Raw genomic sequence first — 22,317 nt, 5'->3', positions numbered from 1 at the left:
GTTTACTTGAATATCTATGTGTTCTAGGCATCTCAGAATATGTCATAATAAGTGCTCCCATCTGAGACCACGCAAAACGTAAAATGCAAATGAATTCATGCTAAAGCGCCAATCCCAGCCAAAGATGCGGATGCACGTAATGCATCCCGGCAAAAAGTCATCAAAGCAAGGAAATCGAGTAGAATACAAACAGAGTTATAGATTGAAGCAGCCTGCCTCACAGAGCCAGATTGTAGGTGTAGTCATCCTCAATGTTCTGAGAGACCCAGAGGACGATCGAGCTAAATCAAGAATAACATGGTTAGCACGCAAGCACAACTTCCCATCGAATGAAATCGAATCAACCAAAAACACATACCTGAGCATAACAAGCCCATTAGCCACAATATTCGCAATTCCAAAGTAAAGTGTCTGGATCGGATAATCCTTGATAAGGTACTTGAGAACCATAACCGTCTATCGAGAATAATTGAGTCAGTAAATCCCGACCTCAATGCCTCCGCCCTAACAGGGAAGTAGCAGAAAGAGAGAGAAGAAAAAAAGAGAACATATACATACCACACTCCCAGCCAAACCACCAGCAAGCAACGCAAAACCCAAAAACAGCACAAACCTCGCCTTCCACGCAACCCCACTCCCGCTGTAACTAAAGCTATCAGCCTGCAGCCGGCTCTTCTCAATCGAGTTGATAACCAGCATTCCGAGCGCGGAGCAGATACCGGGGATCCAGTCGACGAATTTTATATGCACGTCCGAGCCGTTGCGCGGGCTGCGCGAGAATGAGGCGACGTCGATTAGGAAGAAGAAGCCTGCTGCGAACTATTGTACGGGTTGGTTTTGTTAGCTTTTCATACTGAGGGATTTTTGAATTTTCTTTTAGGTGGAATGTGTTTGAGGTAGATGTGAGATTCAATTCCATTTCTTTTTTATTTGGAATTGAAGGCTGCGAGCTTGCGGTGTCGCGACAGCCTGGTCTCGGGTGGAGGTGGAGGAGGGTGGATCGGATGCTTACCAGGGCGCCTGCGACGTAGACGCCGCCATTGCGGACGGCGGAGTTATTCAGCCATTCTGGCTTGGAGAAGCGGAAGAGTCGGTTGCTTGAGCTGTCCATTTTTGAGGTGTGTGGGGGATGGAGTCTTGGTTGAGGGGATGGTGCTGGTGCTGGTGAGAGCTGGAGTCCAATGACGATGTCTGGGTGGAGAAACGTTGTTCCGGGGTATCTATGGATATGATCAAGCAACCTTGGAAGGGCAACGCGAGTTGAATCTTTAGGATATTGGTTTCTGCCTTCTTTGAATCCCTTATTAATGAGCTACGGTTTAGTGTGTACTGAGTTTTGTTATTTTTTAGAGTACCCTGTTTCAACAAAATAGTCCAATTTAGGCAACATAGGCACTGAAGTACATAGATTCAGGCATCGGGATATAACATTGACAGTCGAAACTCGTGATTGCATTTAATATAGGACAAATGTCCCTGGGTATGTACAATTCAAATATATGCTTAGACCATAAACAAAAACAGGTTGTTAGATGATGCTGATGCAACCCCAAGGCAACCAAGTAACCAGAAAGCAGTGCAGAACCATTTCGGGTATCCGCACATCTAATGATCGCCAGCATCTATTGGCATTGAAGCCTAGCGTCGTCATCACAGCGCTCAACGCAGTTGCAGTAACAGCTTAGCCTGTCGCACTGCGAGCGCCAGCCCTTGGCATGACACAGGGCCAGTCCCAAGGGACAGACTCGCATTCAGTGGGTATCTTGCTGCCTCTGTGTCTTTGTGTATTCTGACTCTTACAGTCCATTCACTGCTCACTCCCTTCATGCCGAGGCATTGACCGGGTGTGACCGCAGCTTATCTATGATAGTGTCAATGCCGTCCATGTCGCCAGCGTCGGTCTTGTCGGTGGGGTAGCCTTCTGGGAGGCTCTTGTTCAACGCATCCAGGGCGGGCTGGTGGTTACGGACTGCAGAGGAGATGGCGTAGATTGCCTTCTTGCGGGCTGCGGGGTTGGATTCTGTAGTGGCGAGGTTGACAAGGGTAGGGATTTCGTTTAGGTCGACGAGCTGGCGGATGTGTTAGTATTGTGATTATCATGCTTGGGGGGGCCACTCAAGAGTCTCTCATACCTGATCCTGTGCCTTGGGGTTGTTCTGCACGGCTGTTCCCACACACCAGGCCGCCATACGTCGGATATCGGTCTCGTCGTGCTTGAGCAGCTCAACAAGCGGCTTCCATAGATTGAGCGGGACGAGGTTGTTCGCATTGTCAATTCCCTCAATCAGCTGCTCGAAATTGTCGAATGCGATCAACTTGTTCTCCAGGTCGGACTCGTTGTCGTGCACGACTTCCATCGCGGCCCGCATCAGATCGGCCTCGGAGGGACCGCCAAAGAGTGTGTTGACCATTTGCGGAGTCAGGTTTGATGCGGCTGCTGGGAGATTCGGGGCGCTACCCTCGCCATCGGCGCCTGCAGATGCCTGGGAGTTGGCGACACTCCATTTGAGGAGCTTGTTCATTTCGGGGTCCATGGTGGGCTGGCGGGGTAATTGTATTGTCGGTGTGTAGGGTGCGTTGGTTTTTTGGGGGGAGGCTAACGAAGAAGAGAGTAGTAAGAGAGTATATGCCGCAGGACGGAAATTGATTTACTGTGTGATACACAGTATTGTTACAGTCGCGATCTTCAATACTTTTCTACAGTTGGAAAAAAGGGCCGCTGACATAATCTGACGTCTCGAGTGACGACTGGGTGATTCGCGCGGCGACCAGCGGGTTCGATCATGTGACCGTATCTCAAAACCTTGGAGGAACTGCAGTCATCATAGACTGCATATACAATATAGACTGTATGTCTAGTCTTAATTGAAGAACCTTGATATTATAAAGCCAATATCTCCATAATTTCCATCCCAAATCGTTGGGCTACGAACAGATTCGAATGTTGACCCTTTGATCTATATTGGGTTGTCACTGGAAACCTAGAGCAAAGTCCCTTCATGGCAATGCCTGAATATATAAAAATTTGAAAGAATGTCATCACCGGGTTTAGTTTCAGCTGTTTGAATAGTGTTAGCACGAGTGTGATTTCCAATGGCTCATTCGTAGTTTGCTGGAACCGTTGAGCGGATAACTTGGTGGGCCTAGGCATTTCGGACTCGAAAACTAGGTAACCGACTAAAGCACCGCTTGTAGGAATTCATTTCTGTATGTTCATTTTAAATGATGTAGTATTAAAGCCAAGTTGTTATTTCCTTCGGGCATGGATTTTCCGGTAGTTTATCTTGTCTTCGAATGTACTAGAACCGGGTTATCAAAGCCGAGCCTCTGCCAAGATATATTTCAAGGGGCTTAAAGTTCAAATTGGAAGAACTTTGTTGCCAATGGAGGGGTCAAATGGCAGATCCTCTGGCCAAGAAGGTCAAGATGGGCTGACACATAAGTTTCATTTGTAAAATCAGGAGATCATAAAATAGGAGACAAAGTCAGGGGTAAGTGATCAGATAGAAGAGGGAGACAGTGTGTGTGTACACTTCGTATTTCGTACTTCCCAAGATGTCACGTGGCAGTACTTCACCGCCTCACCATTCTAATAGGCTTAGCTGTTCTCTCTTAGGCCCTGGCAAATGGCGGTAACCTGTGATAAATTCTTCTGGCAGACGGTCTGACGGTCTGAGAGTCTAAGAGTCTCAGACCGTATTATCCCTTGTACGCATTATTATTATGTGTGTGTGTCCACTTCCAACAACCTTGGAACGGGTGTCTACCCCAAGGGCTGAAGTCTGGGTCTTGTGTCCTATACTTAGAACACGCCACGGGGAATCCAGGAGCCTACCGGAGAGCACTTGGACTACAATTGCATGCCTTTTTGTATGTCGTCTGTATGTCTGACACGGTCATTGTAATCATTGTAATGCAACCTTACAAGTAAACGCCCTAAAGTGCCTAACCCGGTCAAGGTACGTATTGCCCCCCGTACCCAGAATGGGTTTGGAGGCTCACACCCCAAGAATGTCCACGCAATGCTTTAGGTAGACAAGATTGATGGGGTCAAAGGGAATGAAGTATTCAAATTGAAAATAGTTCTGCCTTCTGATTAACTTATATATATAAAAAAGGACTAGAAAGAACCCAAAGTTGTAGATCGGAGGGGGTCAAAAAATCGAAGGCCTCAGGCAGCGCACAATCCCAGCCATCACAAACCCCTCTCCACTCTTCTCTCTCTCTCACTCTCTTCCTTCTTCCCTTCTCCCCTAATCCCAACTATATCCCCCCTCTAACCTCATTCCATCTTTCTTTTCTTTTTTTCTTCCCCCCAGGTTCCTTGTTTAATCTGTCACAATGGAGGGTATGTTATTCTCGATGTGGCCACATCAGCAGCTTCCCCGGAAGCTGCCCCCCCCCCCCCCTGTTGCCACAGCTTCGAATTCTATTTGCGAATGACAACTAACCCGTGTATCTCATTATAGAAGAAGTTGCTGCTCTCGTCATCGACAATGGGTATGTGCTATGCTTTTTCCCGGGAGCTTCTGGCTTGTGTTTCGACGTGGTCGTCAAATCACCCCGGTCGCGGTCGTTTGCCACCCCTAATCGGCCACGACGGCAGATGGAATCCATCCCAATGGCTTTCCATCTCCCTCCACAATTCCCAAATGGCGCTTCGAAGACTACAAGAACTATGATACTGATGATTTGCGATGTAGTTCGGGTATGTGTAAGGCCGGTTTCGCCGGTGACGACGCACCACGAGCTGTCTTCCGTAAGTTCAACCCCACAGAATATGACACCCCTCCTTGCAAAGGCCATCCCACCAACCCTTGCGTCGGATGGCTTCCCCTCTTTTGCTTGGCTGGGAAGAACCTTGAATCCGAGAATCAAATCACTGACAAAATTCAACAGCCTCTATTGTCGGTCGTCCCCGTCACCATGGGTAAATAATCCCCCCTTTTTTTGGCTCATTTTGGCCGTATACACCATATACAGCCAATTTGATCCCCAATGAAGCAACCAAAAATACTAACATGCGCGCAGTATCATGATTGGTATGGGCCAGAAGGACTCCTACGTTGGTGATGAGGCACAGTCCAAGCGTGGTATCCTCACGCTCCGTTACCCCATTGAGCACGGTGTTGTCACCAACTGGGACGACATGGAGAAGATCTGGCACCACACCTTCTACAACGAGCTCCGCGTTGCCCCCGAAGAGCACCCCATTCTCTTGACCGAAGCTCCCATCAACCCCAAGTCCAACCGTGAGAAGATGACCCAGATCGTGTTCGAGACTTTCAACGCACCCGCATTCTACGTCTCCATCCAGGCCGTTCTGTCCCTGTACGCCTCCGGTCGTACCACTGGTATCGTTCTCGACTCCGGTGACGGTGTCACCCACGTTGTCCCCATCTACGAGGGTTTCTCTCTGCCCCACGCTATCTCGCGTGTCGACATGGCTGGCCGTGATTTGACCGATTACCTGATGAAGATCCTCGCTGAGCGCGGTTACACTTTCTCCACCACTGCCGAGCGTGAAATCGTCCGTGACATCAAGGAGAAGCTTTGCTACGTCGCTCTCGACTTCGAGCAGGAGATCCAGACCGCTTCCCAGAGCTCCAGCCTCGAGAAGTCCTACGAGCTTCCCGATGGACAGGTCATCACTATTGGTAACGAGCGCTTCCGTGCTCCTGAGGCTCTCTTCCAGCCAAACGTTCTTGGCCTTGAGTCTGGCGGTATCCACGTTACCACCTTCAACTCCATCATGAAGTGTGATGTTGATGTCCGTAAGGATCTGTACGGCAACATTGTCATGGTAAGAAAAGCCTTTGGAACAAGACTTGGCAAAACTCCCACTAACATATACCTCTCTTTAGTCTGGTGGTACCACCATGTACCCCGGTATCTCCGACCGTATGCAGAAGGAGATCACTGCTCTTGCTCCTTCTTCCATGAAGGTCAAGATCATTGCTCCCCCCGAGCGCAAGTACTCCGTCTGGATCGGTGGATCCATCCTGGCCTCCCTGTCCACCTTCCAGCAGATGTGGATCTCCAAGCAGGAGTACGACGAGAGCGGTCCTTCCATCGTTCACCGCAAGTGCTTCTAAGCTTCTTGCAGCACTTTACTACTCGTATTCACTCGTACTTTCCTGGTGTATCAAAAAGCAGGATGGAGGCACTGGTGGATTGCAAGCGTTGTTGGACTCGCATTATCAAGCGGATAGCCTGAAAATGGAATCTCGATTTTAGTGGAATAGAGTCGGTCGTTTTCTTTTTGTTACTCTTTACCTTACTCTTTACCTCGATCTCTCTATCCATCCATCTCTGCTTTGAGACATTTTACCTTTCTTCAATTTTTTTTTTTTCTCTTCCAAATCCGCTGTCCCGTCCGCCTCTCTGATTGTTTTTCCTGGATGGGTTGATGGCGTTGCGCAGACAATGCTGTACCTGTAGGGCGAGGATGTATATGGAGTTGGTCTTAGGGATTAGGCTGTGTTTTTTCTTTTCTCGAGACGTCGAAGAACTCTGTCTTTGTTCTAGTCCCTTGTCTTGTCTTAAACTAAATTGCCCGACTTTGTCCGTAGTTTTAACGTGACTTTGACTGAAAATCTTCCACTCTGGTTTCTTGTATTCTCTGAGAAACGCCGTCGACGGATTCTATGCTTGTTGAATCGTGGTGTCTTCTATGCATTACTGGATTTCAAGAACCTCGTTTGCCTTGGCCTTTTTATATTGGACCTTGATAATGTCCGATATACAGTCAGTCATTCTATATAGATCTACTAGGCACTAAAGAAGCAAACTGGAATAGGTAGGAAACGATATAGGAACATTGAATCTATATATTCCCATCTTCCACTCAATCACAACAACTCCTCATGACCGTTAGATGTAATATCATACCTCAGCTCTTGAATTACACCCATCTTCTTATTTCCCAGTTACCCTAGCGATCCTCGAAGTATGTGGCTTGATCATCAGCAGGGAGATGCTTACTGGTAAAACCAGCGCTTCATATGACCGCCATGCCCTTATTCAACAGCAAAGATGCTATGTAAGCTGTAGTTACTAAACATGCGCCTGCGGGCCAAAGACACAAAAGCCGTTTTAGTGGAAGAAGACCCAATGGGCCGGGGACGCTGGATATTACCACCGATAATCGGCTGACTAGTATTGCTACATGGGATGGTCGTTACTCCTTTTTGCTCACATGTACTACATTAAGTATAGAGAATGTAGACATGATTTCCATTTCAGTCTGCTCCATTGGATATGTAAAGAGCCTGGCTTGACCAACCAAAAGAACCGAAGGAAAGAGTATAGTAGGGACTGCTTTATAGCGACGGAAGGAAGGTTGAGAAAGTCGAGCGAGAAGGGGTTAGTGAAAGGGATTAGAGAAAGGTTTGAATGAGAGCAATGTAAGGTGAAAGTGAATTAGAAAGAAAGTAAGATGAGAGTAGAGTGAGGCGGTGGTGACACGACACTTGGAGTAAGACATGACATGGACCAGCGGAGGATCAATTTTCTTCTTCTTCGCACGATTGGCCTCCTCGTCGATAACCGAGTCGAATCGACTCTCATGGCGTGTGATCCAGTACCCGCTGTCATCTCTTGTGTAGTGTGATTGTGCTTGAGCACTCAAGGCCGGCTCCTTACGAGGATGGTGACGGCCACGAATGGCAGACTGAAGCACCATATGATGACTGGGTCTCCCATAGGCCATCTATCATAGTAGATGTCGCCAGTGATGTCAAAGTCTGCGGGCCATTTGGCATGGCGTTGACGAGCAGCGACTGTGTTTTGTTCGATGATGAATAAAACGAGGGCATCTGGTGTTTAAGGGGTATCTTTTCCCTTTTTTTGCCCGCTGTACACCTTCCATCATGGCTGTGGATCCAGATTCCTCATATCTGCCATCTGTGTCGCCCAGTATCCACGGAGCAGGGGGTCGGAAGGATCTCGGAGGGAAATGCAGGGGTTTTCTCTGAGACGCTGCCCATTCGCGAACTGTCTTGTTAGAGCTATGGATGGCATCGGTGAATGTCTGCTGTGTAACCACCTCCCCGGATTGAGTAGAGAAGTCCTGCCATAGATGACGATGATAAGACTGGAAGAGATGGGAATGGGAAGTTGGAGGGAGGCGTCCTGGTTTATATAGTAGGAGAAACCGATGGTGAAAGGATTAGAGTATCAGCTCAGCAGTACAGCAGTATAGTGCACACCCAGTATATATATGTAGATCAATGGGATTCTTTCCAGTATATATAATTTCGTGCATCATGTAGGAAAACCGACGTTAGTTCAGGACAAATTCAAAGAGCCTATATTATTATAGGCAGCCCCAGGCAGAGAAGAAAGACGGGGAATACGAAAGAACCAGAAAAAATAAACAGTAAACAAAAAAAAATCTATAAGATAGATAACCCAGGCAAATCATTTTCTCCATCCATATATAAAGCATCATGCATCAAATCAACATCACAATCAGTATCAAATTTTAACGTCAATATCGTAGAAATTACGCAGACCAAGACTCAAGTCCAGACAGCACACAACCCTCTTCACCCTCGGCGCGAGCACGTAGCTCACCAACGCGGTAAACAGACTCACCAGCAGCCTCGAAGGTCTGACGGATAGTAGCCTCAGAGGCAGGGTCGACGGCAATGATCATACCAACACCACAGTTGAAGGCACGGGCCATCTCAACAGAGGAGACGTTACCGGCACGCTGGAGCCAGGTGAAGACGGAAGGCTGGGCCCAGGTGCTAACGTCAACCTGAGCAGTGAGGGTATCGGGAAGCATGCGGGGGATGTTCTCAGTAAGACCACCACCGGTGATGTGGGCAAGACCCTTAATGGCAGAGCCGTGGGCGTTCAGTGCGCTGAGGATGGACTTAACGTAGATGCGGGTAGGGGTGAGGAGGGCACGGCCGACGGAGACGCCGGCGTCGAGACCGGGCATGGAGAAAGGTGCGGTATCGGTGTAGCTCAGACCAGCACGCTCGACGATCTTGCGGACGAGAGAGTAGCCGTTGGAGTGGGGGCCGGAGGAGGCGAGGGCGAGAAGGACATCGCCGGAGCGCATATTTTCTGTGTGCGGGAGGATGGCACGAGCGTTGTCGCCCGTGGTGTTGATAGCGCCGACGGCGGCACCGACGGCGTCGTAGGAGTCGTCAACGAAGAGGCCGGGCATCTCGGCGGTCTCACCGCCGATCAAAGCGCAACCGGCTTGGACACAGCCCTCGGCAACACCGGTGACGAAGGCCGCAGCAGTGGGGACGTCGAGGTGACCGCAGGAGTAGCAGTCCAAGAAGAAGAGGGGCTCGGCACCTTGGACGACGAGATCGTTGACGTTCATGGCGACGAGATCGATACCGACGGTATCGTGGATGCCGATAGAGTGGGCGATCTTGAGCTTGGTGCCGACTCCGTCAATGGCTCCGATTAGGGTTGGCGAGTGGGGGTGGTAGACGGAGTTGGCAGCGGGCAGAGAGAAGAGACCACCGAAGCCACCGATGACGGCGTCAGTGCCGGGGCGCTTGGTGCGGCGGACGGAGCTCTTGATCTGGTTGACGAGCTCGTTGCCAGCGTCGATGGAGACACCGGCCTGGGCGTAAGTGAGCGAGGTGTTAGCGGTCTGGCGGAACGCGCGGTGGGCAATGTCCTTGCGGTAGAACATGTCCTCGAAGCTGATGGTCTTGATGCCCTCGTAACTCTTAGCAACGGCCTCCTCAAGGGTTGGGGCGGTGGCCGTGGAGGCAATCACACGGCCTCCAGATGTCTGCAACTCGTTGCCAGACAGAGTTGTGCCAGCGTGGAAAATGAGGGTTCCAGCAGGCGCGGGGGCCAGAGTGATGGCCTTGCCCTTCGCGTAAGCGTTGGGGTAGCCGCCAGCAACAGCAATGACGGTGGTGGAGAAGTTGGGCTCGATCTTGATCGAGACACCGTCCAGCCAGTGGTCAGCACAGGCCACCATGATCTGGGCAAGATCGGTGTCCTTGCTGAGCAGGGGCAGCAGAGTCTGGGTCTCTGGGTCTCCACCGCGGACGTTGTATTCAAGGACCTTAGGTCCGTTCTTGGTCATCATGAGACCGGTGAACAAGATACCAACGAAGGGGAAACCTAGACAGGATTAGCAACATGCTTTGGAGATGCATCTCTTAATCAAACATACCATCCTTTCGCATTCCGTCAACGGAAGGCTGAATAATGGTGCGGTCAATCTCATCGACAACCTCCTTCGGCGCGATGCGTGTAGGCGCATAGCAGCCCATGCCACCAGTGTTGGGGCCCTGGTCTCCATCGAAGATGCGCTTGTGGTCCTGCGCTGGAGGAAGCGAGCGAATAGTATAACCATCACTGAAAGTAAGGATACTCAGCTCATCACCCTCCAAGCACTCCTCGATCACGACCTCGTTACCAGCCTCTCCGAACTGGTGGTCCACCATGATTTCCTTCAAGGCCTTGTGGGCCTCCTCCTTGGTGGTGGGCATGATCACACCCTTACCACCAGCCAGACCATCAGCCTTGATCACCACATTGTGCGACACAGAGTCGATGTAGCGACGCGCGGACTCGTAGTCAGAGAAGTTTCCGAATTCGGCGGTGGGGATCTGGTGACGCTGCATGAAGTCCTTGGAGAAGGTCTTGGAGCCCTCCATGCGGGCAGCGGCCTTGGAGGGACCGAAGCATCGAATGCCGACTGTTTTTGAAAACCATTGTTAGAATAATTCAAAGCAATTGGTATAAAGGCCAAAAAAAACAGCCAAGAAAAAAGGGAAAAAAAAAAAAAAAAAAGGTGGCATGCGTGACTCACCAGCCTGGAAATAACCCTGGATGCCATCAACGAGAGGTGCCTCGGGGCCTGGCACCACGAGGTTCACCTGGTTCTTCTGTGCGAAAGCCACGAGACCGGGGTAGTCGTCACCCTTGACATTGGCATTGGTGATCTTGCTGTTGGTACCCAGGCCTGTGCCACCGTTTCCGGGAGCGACATAGACAATGTCGACTAGAGGGGACTCGCTCAGCTTCCAGGCGTAGGCATGCTCACGGCCACCATTGCCGACAATGAGGATGCGCAATTGTTCGGAGGCCATGGTTGGAGAAGCGTCTCGACTATGGTGGTGTTAGCAATTAGTATATAGAAAACCTCCGCGGGGTATGTAGTATGTACTGCCCCTCCTTCAAGGGAAGCGAGTCGTATGGCAATGGAATGGGGCGAAACAATTGGGAAAGACTTGACGATAAGAAAATCAACACATCACTTACCTCACAGAGACCTGAGAAGCAACTTCCAAGGTTGTATGGGGGGATATGGGAGATTTGAAGATGTTAAACTTTCTAACTTTTTTTCTGCCCTCCGGCTGGGTGTTTCTCCGACCCCAGGAATTTCTTGGGATCTCGGCTGAGGCAAATATTTTATACTTTAAATTGAAGGTGAATTTGAATGGATTGAATGGATTTCAATGGATTTAAACAGATTTGACAGTTAAGGACTGATTTTATATGTCTTATATTATAGCATTAAATCTAGATAGGAGTATAGGATTCTATGCAATTGCGAATAGATCTCCCTTGTACAATATAATTCTAAGAGACATGGATTCTATAGTCGTTTTATAGCAATACTGTATACTTGCGCTCCATCAAAATATGAACTAAATACATTGAAAAAAAAAGAAAAAAAAAAAATCCAATGTCCAGTCCTACTGTCGTTTCATCTCTTCCATATCAAATATCGCCACCTCAGGCATCCAGGCACCTAGATAACAAAGCGGTGACCCCAATCTTCCGGCAGAAAAAAAAAACCGGAGAGGCAATTCCAAGGTTCGCCCGGTGGCTTATTGACGGTTTTCTTGAATTCTCGAATTCTCCACTCCAACTACTTTTGGGGGAACTTCTACATTTATACACTTTCCCAGATTATCCTTTGACAGTTGACCTGAATGCTTCGGACCTCTTTGCGGTCTGTGTCAGGCCCTTCAAGCCGACATGTTCGTCTCTCCTGTCTAGCGCGCCCTGGCGCGCCCAGTTTGCGCCAGTTTCACCGCATATCTGCACTCCGTACCGATTCAGTCGAAACCAAGCTGGAAACAAATTCATTTGACGCGTCGACCGAGCCTTCAGTGTCATTGCCGCCTAATGTATGTCCTCCATTCTGAAGTACGTGAGAAAGCGAGTCCTGACAGAGTGTGTGTGCTATAGGATCAGATTCCAGCGACAGAAGATGTCGCCTCTAACAAACCCCATAAACCCCAGCCGTTGGAGGAACCGAGACAGCTCACTGCTTCCGCATGGGCTGGGATGAAGTCAAGACAAAAATATAATTACAGAAAACGGAATCCCTTGCTCTACAACAAGTTCAAGATGGAGGTGTTAGACAAAGACATTGCACCCTCCCAAACAGCACAATCAGAGGGACCACAATCAGAAGCTGCCCCGTCAGAGGAAGCCCCGTCAGAGGCAGCGCGGGTGGAAGCAGAAAAAATCAAGGCCTTGCAACAAAAGGTGATTGAAGCGGATATGGAAGCCAAACGGGAAAGAAAGGCCAAAATTAAGGCTCAGATGTTGAAGAAAAAGGAGAAAGAAAGTAAACCAGAAGCCGAGATTCCAACAGACGGCCCATCAGATACGCCAGCATTTAGTGAACCCGAAGAGAGCACCCTTAGCTTGAAGTCCACTAGCAATGCAGTGGCTCAGACATCGGAAACCAGCTCTAAGAGCGATGTTGCAAGTCAAAATGGGCCAGAGGCGGAGACGAAGGAGAGGGAAGTCCTTTGGTTTATGAAGAACCATATCACGTCCAAAGACCGTGGGACTCTTTCCTCAAAGGACCAGAATCTGTTCATGAAAGGTGAGTTTTGAGCTCTGAAATAACCGTTCGATGTAGGCTAATCTTCCACTCAAGAGTTGCCTGCCCCCCTGCCTCCTGTCCCACGCGTCGCCTTTGGTCTCGACCGAGTGCTTTTCAAGTGAGTTGTTGAGTCTACCCTATTACTGATCGATATACTAAGACCAGACAGTCCCGGTGTCTACCAGCTACGTGACCCTCGGTCTCTTGTCTACAATTTCGACCCTTACCTAGACCAAATCATGCCCGTGACGGAATTTGACTTTGATACCTTGAAGCCGTATATCACCTCCTCTCAAGATGTGACGGCTTGCGAAATGACCGAGCAACACGAAAAGAAATACTACGGCTCTTCGTCTAGCATGACTTCAGTTCTCGCACACTTCCATTATCTTCTGTCCGCGTGGCGACCTGTCGACATTAGCAGAATTTCTCGTGGTTTTGACGACCCTCTGCGGTCCTTCACCCGTCTCCTTCGAGCGCCGACTGCCATGTTCCTCCGTTATAAGGAAAAGGAGGATATTTACGCCATTGATGCCGACAAGGAATACGACTACGCTAGTATTCTCATGAACTTGGGCAAGTCAATGGAGAAGCAACTCACGATGCCAAAAGAACAATTTGAGCGCTACCGCCGCAGCGATCCAAACAAGATCACCGCCGAGGAAGAAGCAGCCACCCCGGAGTCATACCACTACAGCACCGCAGGTAAATTCCTCATGAGATCTCAGCTCGACGCCTACGACCCTAGACTGCCAGGTACCGGCATGTTCGACTTGAAAACACGTGCAGTGGTTTCGATCCGCATGGAAGCCACCGAGCACGAGCGCGGAATGGGTTACGAGATCAGACGCCGCTTTGGCAAGTGGGAGTCCTTTGAACGCGAATACTTCGACATGATCCGCGCCGCCTTCCTCAAGTATTCCCTGCAGGTTCGCGTTGGCCGCATGGACGGCATCTTCGTCGCCTACCACAATATTGAGCGCATCTTCGGTTTCCAATACATCCCTCTTAACGAGATGGATCAGGCTTTGCACGGCACACCCAACACCGTACTCGGAAACAAAGAATTCGAACTGAGTCTCGCCCTGTGGGAGAAGATCCTCGACAAGGCAACAAAGAAGTATCCCAAGAAATCTCTACGTTTCCACTTTGAGACCCGCGAAGCTGCCGTACCCTACATGACCATCGTCGCGCAGCCCGTCACGGACGAGGAAATCGAGGCCATCCAGACAAAGAACAAAGCCCACATGGATGCCATCCAAGACCGTCTCCTCAACCCGGAGCAATTCATTGACAGGACCCCGGAGGCAGCCGTGGCGGGCTCAGCTGAGGAGCTCGCCGACGAATCCCCCTATCCAGAGGAGGAGGAGCTTACCGGCGGAGCCGGAGATATACTCGATAGCGAATTCCACCATGAAGAGAGTGAGCTAGCCGAAGCCGAAGCCGTCAACGTACAGAACGATCCCAACGCCGAAAACCTGGTCGAGACGCTCTTCCCCAAAGAGGAAGGCGAGGAAATATCCGAAGCCGAAAAGTCCGAATACCACCCCTCGATCGAGCCCGAGCAGACCCAGGAGCCGATCGATCCCACCAAGACTGTACCGAAGCGCGATCCCTTCGAAGATGACACCGTCGACGAGGACGTGCTCGGGATGATGCTCGTTGTGAACAGCAAGGTGAACGGTACATCGGTGCAGCGGCCGACCTGGTTCACCGCGAGCGACAAGTGGGATATCGACTACGAGCTCAACGAGCTTAGTTTGAAGGAGAGTAATGAAGCTCTGCGGACGTGCAAGAGGCGTCGTAGTCAGGCATTGAGAAAGAGCGTGACGGATCACGAGGCTAGTTTCTTCCGCACTATTAAAAATGTGACTAGCAAAGGACGTGCCTGGCGGAAGCGGATGGATGAGAAGGATCGTGAGCGTGGGATTCTTGTTTATAAGGATTCTTGTGACATGTGAGGTGTCATTAGGTCCTCTGGTTTGTATGGGAGGAGGAGTTGGGGGGAGTGAGAGGGAATCTCCGTTTTGTAAAGTATTAGATTAATTCCTCTCCCATTGTACTTTATTTTGAGATATACATTCATGGCGTTGGATGTTTGGGTGTTCTCGTTCATTGTGTACAAAGGTTGGCTGGGATCTGGAATAGTTATATAGGGGATCATATTATATATATAGACTCTTTGGCCTTTCCATTCCTTCCAAGGTTATTTTCTGCACTGCACTTTTTAAAAGCCCTTCTCGCGTGACTAAACGGTGTCGGCGAGGACATTAATATAGACTAGAAGCCAAGATGGACACCGTAAATATTATAAATAGGACACTTAAAATAGCATCAAAAGTAGCCATTTGCAGCGCTCAATTGACCGTCACCTAGCGTTGTAGAAAAACATCATTGTATTTTATAGCATCGATCTATCATGCCAATCTCTAGACAAGATACGCCAACTACTCAGTTTTACCGGAGATCAGAAAACCAAACAGAAAGGAAGAATGGTGCTTAATGCCTATCCAAACAGTATTTAATCCCCCAGAACGAGAAAGGAGGAACAAGGAACAAGCGTAAAGCAAAACACCATCACGATAAATATCAAACAGCCCAAGCCCCAATAAACATTAGCCACGAATGCACGCACGAGCGCCATTAACCCGCAAAACGAGGACACTTTCCAAGAGGAAGAGAGCAAAGAACAGACCAAGCGATAAAACGGATAGGAGGATATTGATTGGAGGATATCGATTGCGTGGGGAAGAGATATTGGCATAGAAATTGAAAATTGAAAATGAGGAAGTATGGAACGCCTGGAGAATGCGGTGTCTCTGGTAAAAATAAATTGGAACGCCAGGGTATCAGAGCCGACTGGCCGGTTTTGAGAAATGGGAATTGGTTGGGGGGGGGGGGGGGGGGGGGGGGTTGATGAGTTATGAGTTATGAGTTAATGAGTAAGATAAAATATGATCCACAGGGAGAAAGAAAAAAAAAAAAAAAAAGGGTATGCAATCACAACCTGGTTCATCGTATATATGTACTGCGAGAGCCAGGCTTCGTTTCGTGTTGGTTGAGGTGTGGAGGATGCTGTACAAGGTAGAAGAGGGGGTATTTTGATATGTTGATGGAGGGTAAGGAAGGCTACTGGAGCCCTCCCAGATCAAGCTTGGGTGGTGCCCAGTCTAGCTGGGGCGGCTTGTCATTGTTGACGCACACAGGCGAGGAGCGTGCGGCATCGGCACGGCGACGTTCCCTCAACGCGGTGCCGCTGAGGAAGCCTCTTAGGGTGGATGAGGCAACGCCGTAGGCGCTTCGCGTACTGCCTGCGCCTATTGAGGCGTTGCTGGAAGAACTGCGTGCACTACGGACGCTCTCTGCTTTTCCGACTGCCGGGGGAACGGCTGGAACCGGGAGAGCTAGGTGAGAGGTTTGGCTTGAAGAACCATGACCGGATGGAATGAATTGGGCAGGGGCGGCGGTATGAGGGCGGCGGGTATTGGATGGAATGCGTTTTGGTTGGACGGGGGTGGTCTCGATGTCTGACGAAAAGTGGGATGGGGTGCTGGATGCCTCTGAAAGTCGGATGACAGCAGGAGGCTCGTCTGGTGGTGAGGACCGGATCTCATCTGCCGACACGGACACATCGAATTTGAGATTGTCAAGCATTGTGCCCAAGCTCGCTGCTGTTCCGGGTCGTTCATCGCTGGTAGCATCGTCATCAACTTCCTCAATCCCATGGGCAATGTTGTAGTTGCGGAGGAGGTATCGATTGAGCCGGGAGACTTCCATGTTCCATCTCTCGTTCAGAGACCGCAAGACCATTTCAACGTTATGATTGGCGAATGGGGAGTTTTCCAAGGCCGAAGCGACACTAGGCGGCGGTGTTTTGCTCAGTTTGTGCCCTTGCCCACTTTGGCCAACGCTCATCGCGGCATACAGAGAGCGACGGACCGAGTTGGCTGTAGAAGATTGGTGGCTGTTGCTAGACTCCCATCGAACATTATCAACCTCTCGGCGGACTTTGTCCAGTGACAGGACTCGATCCCGATCCATGCAGGAGAGAGTAAGAAGAGAGCGGTTGCACCGAAGGCCGTTGACCAACACCGTAAAGGACTGTAGATTGATATCATTGTTCTCACAGTGTACTTCACGCAGCGAATCATTTTCTTCTAAGACCGAGGCAAGCGTATTGGCACCTTGAAGACCAAGTTTCTGGTGCTCAATTCTCAGGACCTTCAGAGATGTATTTCTCTTCAGACCAGTCAATGCAAGGTTAAGGCCAATGCCGAAGCGTGCAACATCAAGGTGCGCATTATCACCGCTAATGTCCAAAGCTTCAAGAGTCTCATTCTCCTCGAGCATCACCTGCAACGAGCGACAAGTCTCAGGACTAGCATCGTATGGGAGAGAAGCCTTCGAGATATCCAGGAACTTGAGGGTGCTGTTCTTTCGAAGAGAATCCACCAGTTCACGGAAATGGTCTTCTTTCTTGAAATCAATCATGCGCATTGACATATGCGAGGGGGTCTGATTCTTCGCAATAGCGTTGAAAACGTGAGAGCAGCCGTTGTCAATGCGGTTCTCATTGACATGTAGATGGAGACTGCGCGGGGAATCAGGTCCAACGGACATCGAGTGCATAAACATAGCCACGTCTTCTCCAGTAAGACCGCACTGATCAAGACGAAGCACGCGAAGGTTTCGAGAGCGATCACTGGCCAGGTACGTAGCAATAGCATCCACGGTCTCGCGGTTCACAACCGTCCGACTGAGAGCCAGCTCTTCTAGTCGCCAGTTGAACAGCATTTCGGCCGTGATGAGCGGATCGTTGCCAGACGTCCGCGAGATGCGAGATAAATTGATTTTGCGGATTTGTCCGAAGTAGCCAATGTATTGTTGGAGTACATCTGGATTCAACCGGCCCTGTACGCCTGAGATGTTGATCGCCTCGAGTGTTGATTCTTGTGCGACGATAGTTGATAGAAGAAGGTCTAGGTCATGCACCGATAATCCACAGTCTCCGACCTCTAAAGCTCGCAGGTGACTACGTCTTTGCGAAGCTGCATCGACAAGATAGTCCAGATCCGACTCACCCAGCTTGATGCCGTTGAGAACAACCCAGTCCACGCTGGTCAATTCTCGGCGGCACACGGGGAAAATCGCTTCTGGAATCCCACAGCCTGGATCACGAGTACCCTTGTCGAGAGTTGGTGTCGGTATCCGTGTAAGACAATAAGAGAAGTCGAGTCGGCGCAGCCATTTACTCTTCAGAGCCAAAGCTCGCACCTCTTGCGAGAGAACAGTCAAATTCGCCTGGCCTGGAATGTGCACGGAGGCGCCTCCTCGGTCGAGATGGACGTCGGAATCCACCCCATGAATATCGCGAAGACCCTGCAATGCATCCAGATTGACCCCGCGGAACGAGATTGACCGGAAGAATTCATTGTAGCGCAGTGTGCGCATGACCGCAATGAGTTCCAAAGCGCTGTACCGCGGGGTTTTCGGGGAAGCAGGCTTCAAGAGACGGAAGCATGGAGCATCCTCACATTCCTGGTCGATTGTATATCGGATATTTGATGTGTCGATGTCATAACTGGCGGAGTAGGCGACCAGCGTGCGGTCGAAGCATCCATAATCTTCATCTAAAGCAACAGGTGGGAAGTTGTCGTCATTTTGCAATTCTTTGGGAACAACGAATTCGTACGGCTGTCTTATCCACAACGGACGGAGATATTCAGTTTGTTGTCGGATCCAACAAGCGACTTCAACAGAATGAACAGAGGCCAGGAACACATTGAACGATTTCTTAAGAGGAACCCTAAAGGTCAGATGCAGACTGTCGTCACCGTACTCCATCGACAAACCAGTGAGATTCATCAGACCAAACGAAGTGCCAGCCTCCCAGTCTGAAAGGGATACGACCGATGATCGATTGTTTGTCTTCTGCATAGGCAGCATATGAAGCTTGTGGGCGCCGATGGCAAGATAGCAGCCCGTAGGCGACAGCTTGGTCAGGTCATCGGAGGAAGAGCGCGTGATTGACTTGCTGGACGCGATTTGAATGACCCGGAACATGCGGAACACCTCCGGGTCGTAATCTCGCTCATGTTCTAGCATACGAGTTACATACTCAATCGATCCCCTGTTAAATGGCATTGGACAATTTGCTCTAGCCATCTGGGCAGCTTGACGAATGCCTACCATCCAAAGGTTCAATTCTTGCAAATCAGATGTCTGCATTTGAACCAATGTGGCTTTGTGTGTGCGCTCATCGAGATAGGCCACCTCGACTGATGGGGACAATCGTGCATCCTCCAGCATGTAGACCGCAATTATGCTGTTTAATGGAATTCCGGCAGATGCATCTCCAGTGGCCATTAATTGCATGTCCTGCAGAGAATTGACTGAAGCTATTGATTGGCGATGGGAAGCTGGAGCGCGGGTATAAGAAGCGGGAATAGAACCAAAGACATCGGCGGCTTTGCTTTGATTCTTAAATCGGATGAGGTGGGTATCTGTCAGGACCAAATATTGGCTCTTTTTCCTCCACATGCCGCCAGTCGTCTGAACCTCCCCGTGGTGGAGGATTGCGGATGACCAGATCCCATTTCGGGGACTGGCCATGGTTGGCTCGTCCACCGCCGAGCCGACGGAGGCACTCAGAGGTTCCTCATCTTCCCATGAGTGCAATGACCTCAGGGATCCAAAAACGGAGGTTCGCTTTTTCTGTAGCGACTTCCGCCGCGGGCGAGGTGTTGTTTCATTGACAGGCGTGGTCGCTATGGGTGTGGATACTGACCAGCCGCCGGTGTCGGAGCCTGCTGTCCCAGGGCGGCGGTTATTCGATCCATCAGATGCTATGTTGGGACTGTGAGACCGGCCGAAGAAACCGGAATTCCGTCGGTTTTTCTTGTCTCTGGTTAAGGTATCGTCCGAGGGTGTTCGGTCATGGAGTGGAGGTCGGAGGGTGGTCGATATTGTGAGGGACGGACTGAATACGCTCAGGCTCTTTCTTCGTTGTCGTTTGCCGATGATTTCAGCCATGTCTGGTTCGGTGGGGGGGGGGGGGGACTAGTGGTACAGGAAGCAGGGGGAAGTTGCGTAAGGTGTTGGAAGAGTAGCGGCGCGAGTGTACTGAGAAAAGAAGCTTATCTCATCGACGACCTCAACGTCGTTCATACTGATGGATCAATTAGCAGTTTGAAGAGTCATGACGGGCAATATTGAATGTGTGATAAGGAAGAATGGAGCGGAGAAAGGATGAGGGGAAGGTAGCACATACTGCAGACTGTCACAGCGCCATGAGAAGCAATTAGCATGCAATTGCTAAAGCCCGGAAAATTCTTCCCTATATCTAGGATATTTTTTCCCCAGACACGATCAGGGACCTGTCAACAATGCAATGGAGGTGATGGTTGCGGAAGGGAGAGGAATCCACAATATTGGTGATATCAGGCAAATCAGGCAAATCAGTGCTCCCGATGTGATTTGATAGGCTCTTCCGGTAGGAGATCAGTTGGCAGAGGGGAAGATAAGAGGAATTCCGATTGAATGCGTAAAACGAAAACAGCCAAATGAATTCACAGGGATAACCCTCGAAAAGAAAAAGAGAGGGAAAAGGAGAGGAAGAGGAAGAATAGAGGAATGGACGGATGCAGTCAGGTCCAACTGTAACGATCAACTGGAGATGTTTCAGCTGTTTTTTTTTTCTCCCCCAGTGTTTTTTTTCTTTTGGACTACATGTATTTTTTAATTTCTTTTCTTTTCTTTTTAATTTCAATGTTATATTCTATTCTATTCAAATGTATTCAAATATATTCAATATTCTTCTTTTCACAGTTAAACTGGGTTAATATTTTAACTTGAAGCTATCGCTTATTTACACCCTAAAAGTGAGAAAAAGTGAGTAAAAACCCCCGAGACATGCGTTCACAACTCGCATAGCTCGCATATCTTTTGGTTCATTTCTAGTACCAAGGGTATCACGTAAGAGGCGCTCCACTAGATTTGATAGTGCCGCTATAGCTGGGACTACAGGGATTAGTGCAGTAGAAACTAAATTCGAACTCCTCTTTAGTAACCGTCTTTGGCATATCGGTGATGATCCCGGTGATCATTGATCTTTCTTTGTACTCCAGAACAACTTTAGAAGCGACACAGATGATGTACTAAATTGCTCATCTTTCTTATAAGATCTACACTAAAATTGACAACATAGCATCATCATTTCAATCTTGGGATCCACCCCCAAAGGATGATGGATGATCGGCATTTACGATACTCCAGATGCTGCTTTCGTAGGGGTAATCTCTCGCCCCCCGCGAAAGAGAGATCATAATATGTAGATCAACATGGCAATCAGGGGGAGAATAACCCCAGGAATCTGGCGTCATCGATGACGAAGTTCATTCGAGATCAGCAGTCGACGGACGCAGCTACAAAGGATTCATCTCGGTTCTGCAAGGCCTTGCAGGGGTTGGAAAATGACTGGGAAATGAGATTCGGGTCATCCGGGAGGTATTCCGACAGAGTGGATGTATTGTATCCAGTGATGGAAAGTTCCAAACTCCAAGCTCACATCGTTGCAAAATCGAGTCGGCGATATCTCTCAAAGCTCGTCATTACCGACGATTTCCCTCCGCCCTTTCAGCCTCAAGTCGCTCCGCACGTTTAATCCGTCTCAACAGCTCGATGTATTCCGTCACGCGTTTCTCTTGCCAGATACAACCTCCCAGAGTCATAGCAGCAACTTGGATGAAGACCTTGAACTGCGGCGTCAGACCGCGGTAGACACGGGACCCGGGGGATATCCAGCTTGAGAAACCCTCCAGGGGCCGGTGGAAGAGTCGTGAGCGGAGATAGTCGCGGGAGAAGATGGATGGGCGTGGACGAGGTTGTGTCGCGGGATACGCGGGCGGACTTGGTGCGGAGAAGACGAAGGGGTGGGGCAGGGAAAGAATCATATGGGCCAAGATGGACACGGAGCCAAACTTGAGGAGATTAGCGATTGCATTAGGGTTTGGATTGGAGGTCCGGTGCTTACCCGGAACACGCCGGTCATGAAGCCTTGAGCGGCTATCGAGGTGATTTCCTCCGGGGGTGCAACATCGCCCCTGTGGTTGTGTGGTGTTGGCATTCTGGTATGTATACGTGCAGTCGTAAGTACTGGTGAACGAGAGGGGCCAGTCTGGCTTGGCTTGGGTAAGGAATTGAGATGGATGGCGGTTCTTATCGACGCCGAGTTCGGCGAAACGATAAACAAAGTAAAGATATAAGAAGATGTCTGTTTTAGACACCAATGGGCAACATAAAAGACAATATCAAATATCAAGGATGACAAGAATAAAAGCCTGGACCAGCCAGTGTCTTAAAACCTGTTAACCCTAAGTCTGAAGTATACTTTCCAAGGTTATCACCTCCATACAAAAGTACGGATCAACGATTCTCCAGCGGACGAGTCAGACAAAAAAGAACTCCGATTATCAACC

General features: G+C 49.7%; 8 protein-coding genes across 8 annotated transcripts; 2 read left to right on the top strand and 6 right to left on the bottom strand.

Moving 5' to 3' along the window:
* Positions 1 to 95: 95 nt before the first annotated feature.
* N7455_011551 (UPF0220 family protein) lies at positions 96 to 1,133 on the bottom strand. The gene is made up of 4 exons (XM_040954370.2): positions 1,013 to 1,133; positions 559 to 819; positions 359 to 456; positions 96 to 281 (listed from the first exon to the last, which is right to left on the bottom strand). Exons 1-4 carry the CDS (start codon positions 1,109 to 1,111, stop codon positions 218 to 220), a joined length of 522 nt encoding a protein of 173 aa, XP_040815162.1. The 5' UTR covers positions 1,112 to 1,133; the 3' UTR covers positions 96 to 217.
* A 690-nt stretch (positions 1,134 to 1,823) lies between these two features.
* Positions 1,824 to 2,534, bottom strand: fes1 (Hsp70 nucleotide exchange factor FES1; the record flags this gene model as incomplete). Its single annotated transcript, XM_040954458.2, has 2 exons — positions 1,824 to 2,069; positions 2,133 to 2,534. 2 exons carry the CDS (start codon positions 2,532 to 2,534, stop codon positions 1,824 to 1,826), a joined length of 648 nt encoding a protein of 215 aa, XP_040815270.2.
* Positions 2,535 to 4,341: 1,807 nt separating this feature from the next.
* Positions 4,342 to 6,095, top strand: act1 (actin ACT1; the record flags this gene model as incomplete). Its single annotated transcript, XM_040954280.2, has 6 exons — positions 4,342 to 4,348; positions 4,470 to 4,500; positions 4,704 to 4,759; positions 4,900 to 4,930; positions 5,032 to 5,803; positions 5,865 to 6,095. 6 exons carry the CDS (start codon positions 4,342 to 4,344, stop codon positions 6,093 to 6,095), a joined length of 1,128 nt encoding a protein of 375 aa, XP_040815219.1.
* A 1,271-nt stretch (positions 6,096 to 7,366) lies between these two features.
* Positions 7,367 to 7,711, bottom strand: N7455_011548 (uncharacterized protein; the record flags this gene model as incomplete). The annotated part of the gene is made up of 1 exon (XM_065606695.1): positions 7,367 to 7,711. One exon carries the CDS (start codon positions 7,709 to 7,711, stop codon positions 7,367 to 7,369), a length of 345 nt encoding a protein of 114 aa, XP_065459861.1.
* Positions 7,712 to 8,506: 795 nt separating this feature from the next.
* On the bottom strand, positions 8,507 to 11,315 carry ade1 (bifunctional aminoimidazole ribotide synthase/glycinamide ribotide synthase; the record flags this gene model as incomplete). The annotated part of the gene is made up of 4 exons (XM_040954317.2): positions 8,507 to 10,110; positions 10,163 to 10,690; positions 10,805 to 11,103; positions 11,257 to 11,315. Coding segments are annotated over 4 exons (2,490 nt in total), but the record flags the coding sequence as incomplete, so codon positions are not given.
* Positions 11,316 to 11,933: 618 nt separating this feature from the next.
* Positions 11,934 to 14,802, top strand: N7455_011546 (Pet127 family protein; the record flags this gene model as incomplete). Its single annotated transcript, XM_040954283.2, has 4 exons — positions 11,934 to 12,131; positions 12,193 to 12,841; positions 12,896 to 12,959; positions 13,011 to 14,802. The coding sequence occupies 4 exons, from the start codon at positions 11,934 to 11,936 to the stop codon at positions 14,800 to 14,802; spliced, it is 2,703 nt and encodes a 900-aa protein (XP_040815129.2).
* A 1,168-nt stretch (positions 14,803 to 15,970) lies between these two features.
* Positions 15,971 to 19,873, bottom strand: N7455_011545 (uncharacterized protein; the record flags this gene model as incomplete). The annotated part of the gene is made up of 1 exon (XM_040954407.2): positions 15,971 to 19,873. One exon carries the CDS (start codon positions 19,871 to 19,873, stop codon positions 15,971 to 15,973), a length of 3,903 nt encoding a protein of 1,300 aa, XP_040815224.2.
* A 1,494-nt stretch (positions 19,874 to 21,367) lies between these two features.
* N7455_011544 (uncharacterized protein) lies at positions 21,368 to 22,206 on the bottom strand. The gene is made up of 2 exons (XM_040954355.2): positions 21,873 to 22,206; positions 21,368 to 21,819 (listed from the first exon to the last, which is right to left on the bottom strand). The coding sequence occupies exons 1-2, from the start codon at positions 21,963 to 21,965 to the stop codon at positions 21,451 to 21,453; spliced, it is 462 nt and encodes a 153-aa protein (XP_040815291.1). The 5' UTR covers positions 21,966 to 22,206; the 3' UTR covers positions 21,368 to 21,450.
* Positions 22,207 to 22,317: the final 111 nt, after the last annotated feature.

Source organism: Penicillium solitum (genome assembly GCF_028829755.1).
Source record: "Penicillium solitum strain IBT 25940 chromosome Unknown utg000009l_segment0_segment0, whole genome shotgun sequence".
Lineage (NCBI taxonomy): Eukaryota > Fungi > Ascomycota > Eurotiomycetes > Eurotiales > Aspergillaceae > Penicillium > Penicillium solitum.
Note: the sequence above shows the minus strand (reverse complement) of the source record. Positions and strands in the feature narration are given on the sequence as shown.

Coding starts and splice junctions, on each gene's coding strand:
- N7455_011551 (XM_040954370.2), bottom strand. CDS start 1,111: ATGGACAGCTCAAGCAACCGACTCTTCCGCTTCTCCAAGCCAGAATGG. Junction 820..1,012: donor TCTACGTCGCAGGCGCCCTG/GTAAGCATCCGA, acceptor CCCGTACAATAG/TTCGCAGCAGGCTTCTTCTT. Junction 282..358: donor AATGGGCTTGTTATGCTCAG/GTATGTGTTTTT, acceptor TTCTTGATTTAG/CTCGATCGTCCTCTGGGTCT.
- N7455_011544 (XM_040954355.2), bottom strand. CDS start 21,965: ATGCCAACACCACACAACCACAGGGGCGATGTTGCACCCCCGGAGGAA. Junction 21,820..21,872: donor TCATGACCGGCGTGTTCCGG/GTAAGCACCGGA, acceptor AATCTCCTCAAG/TTTGGCTCCGTGTCCATCTT.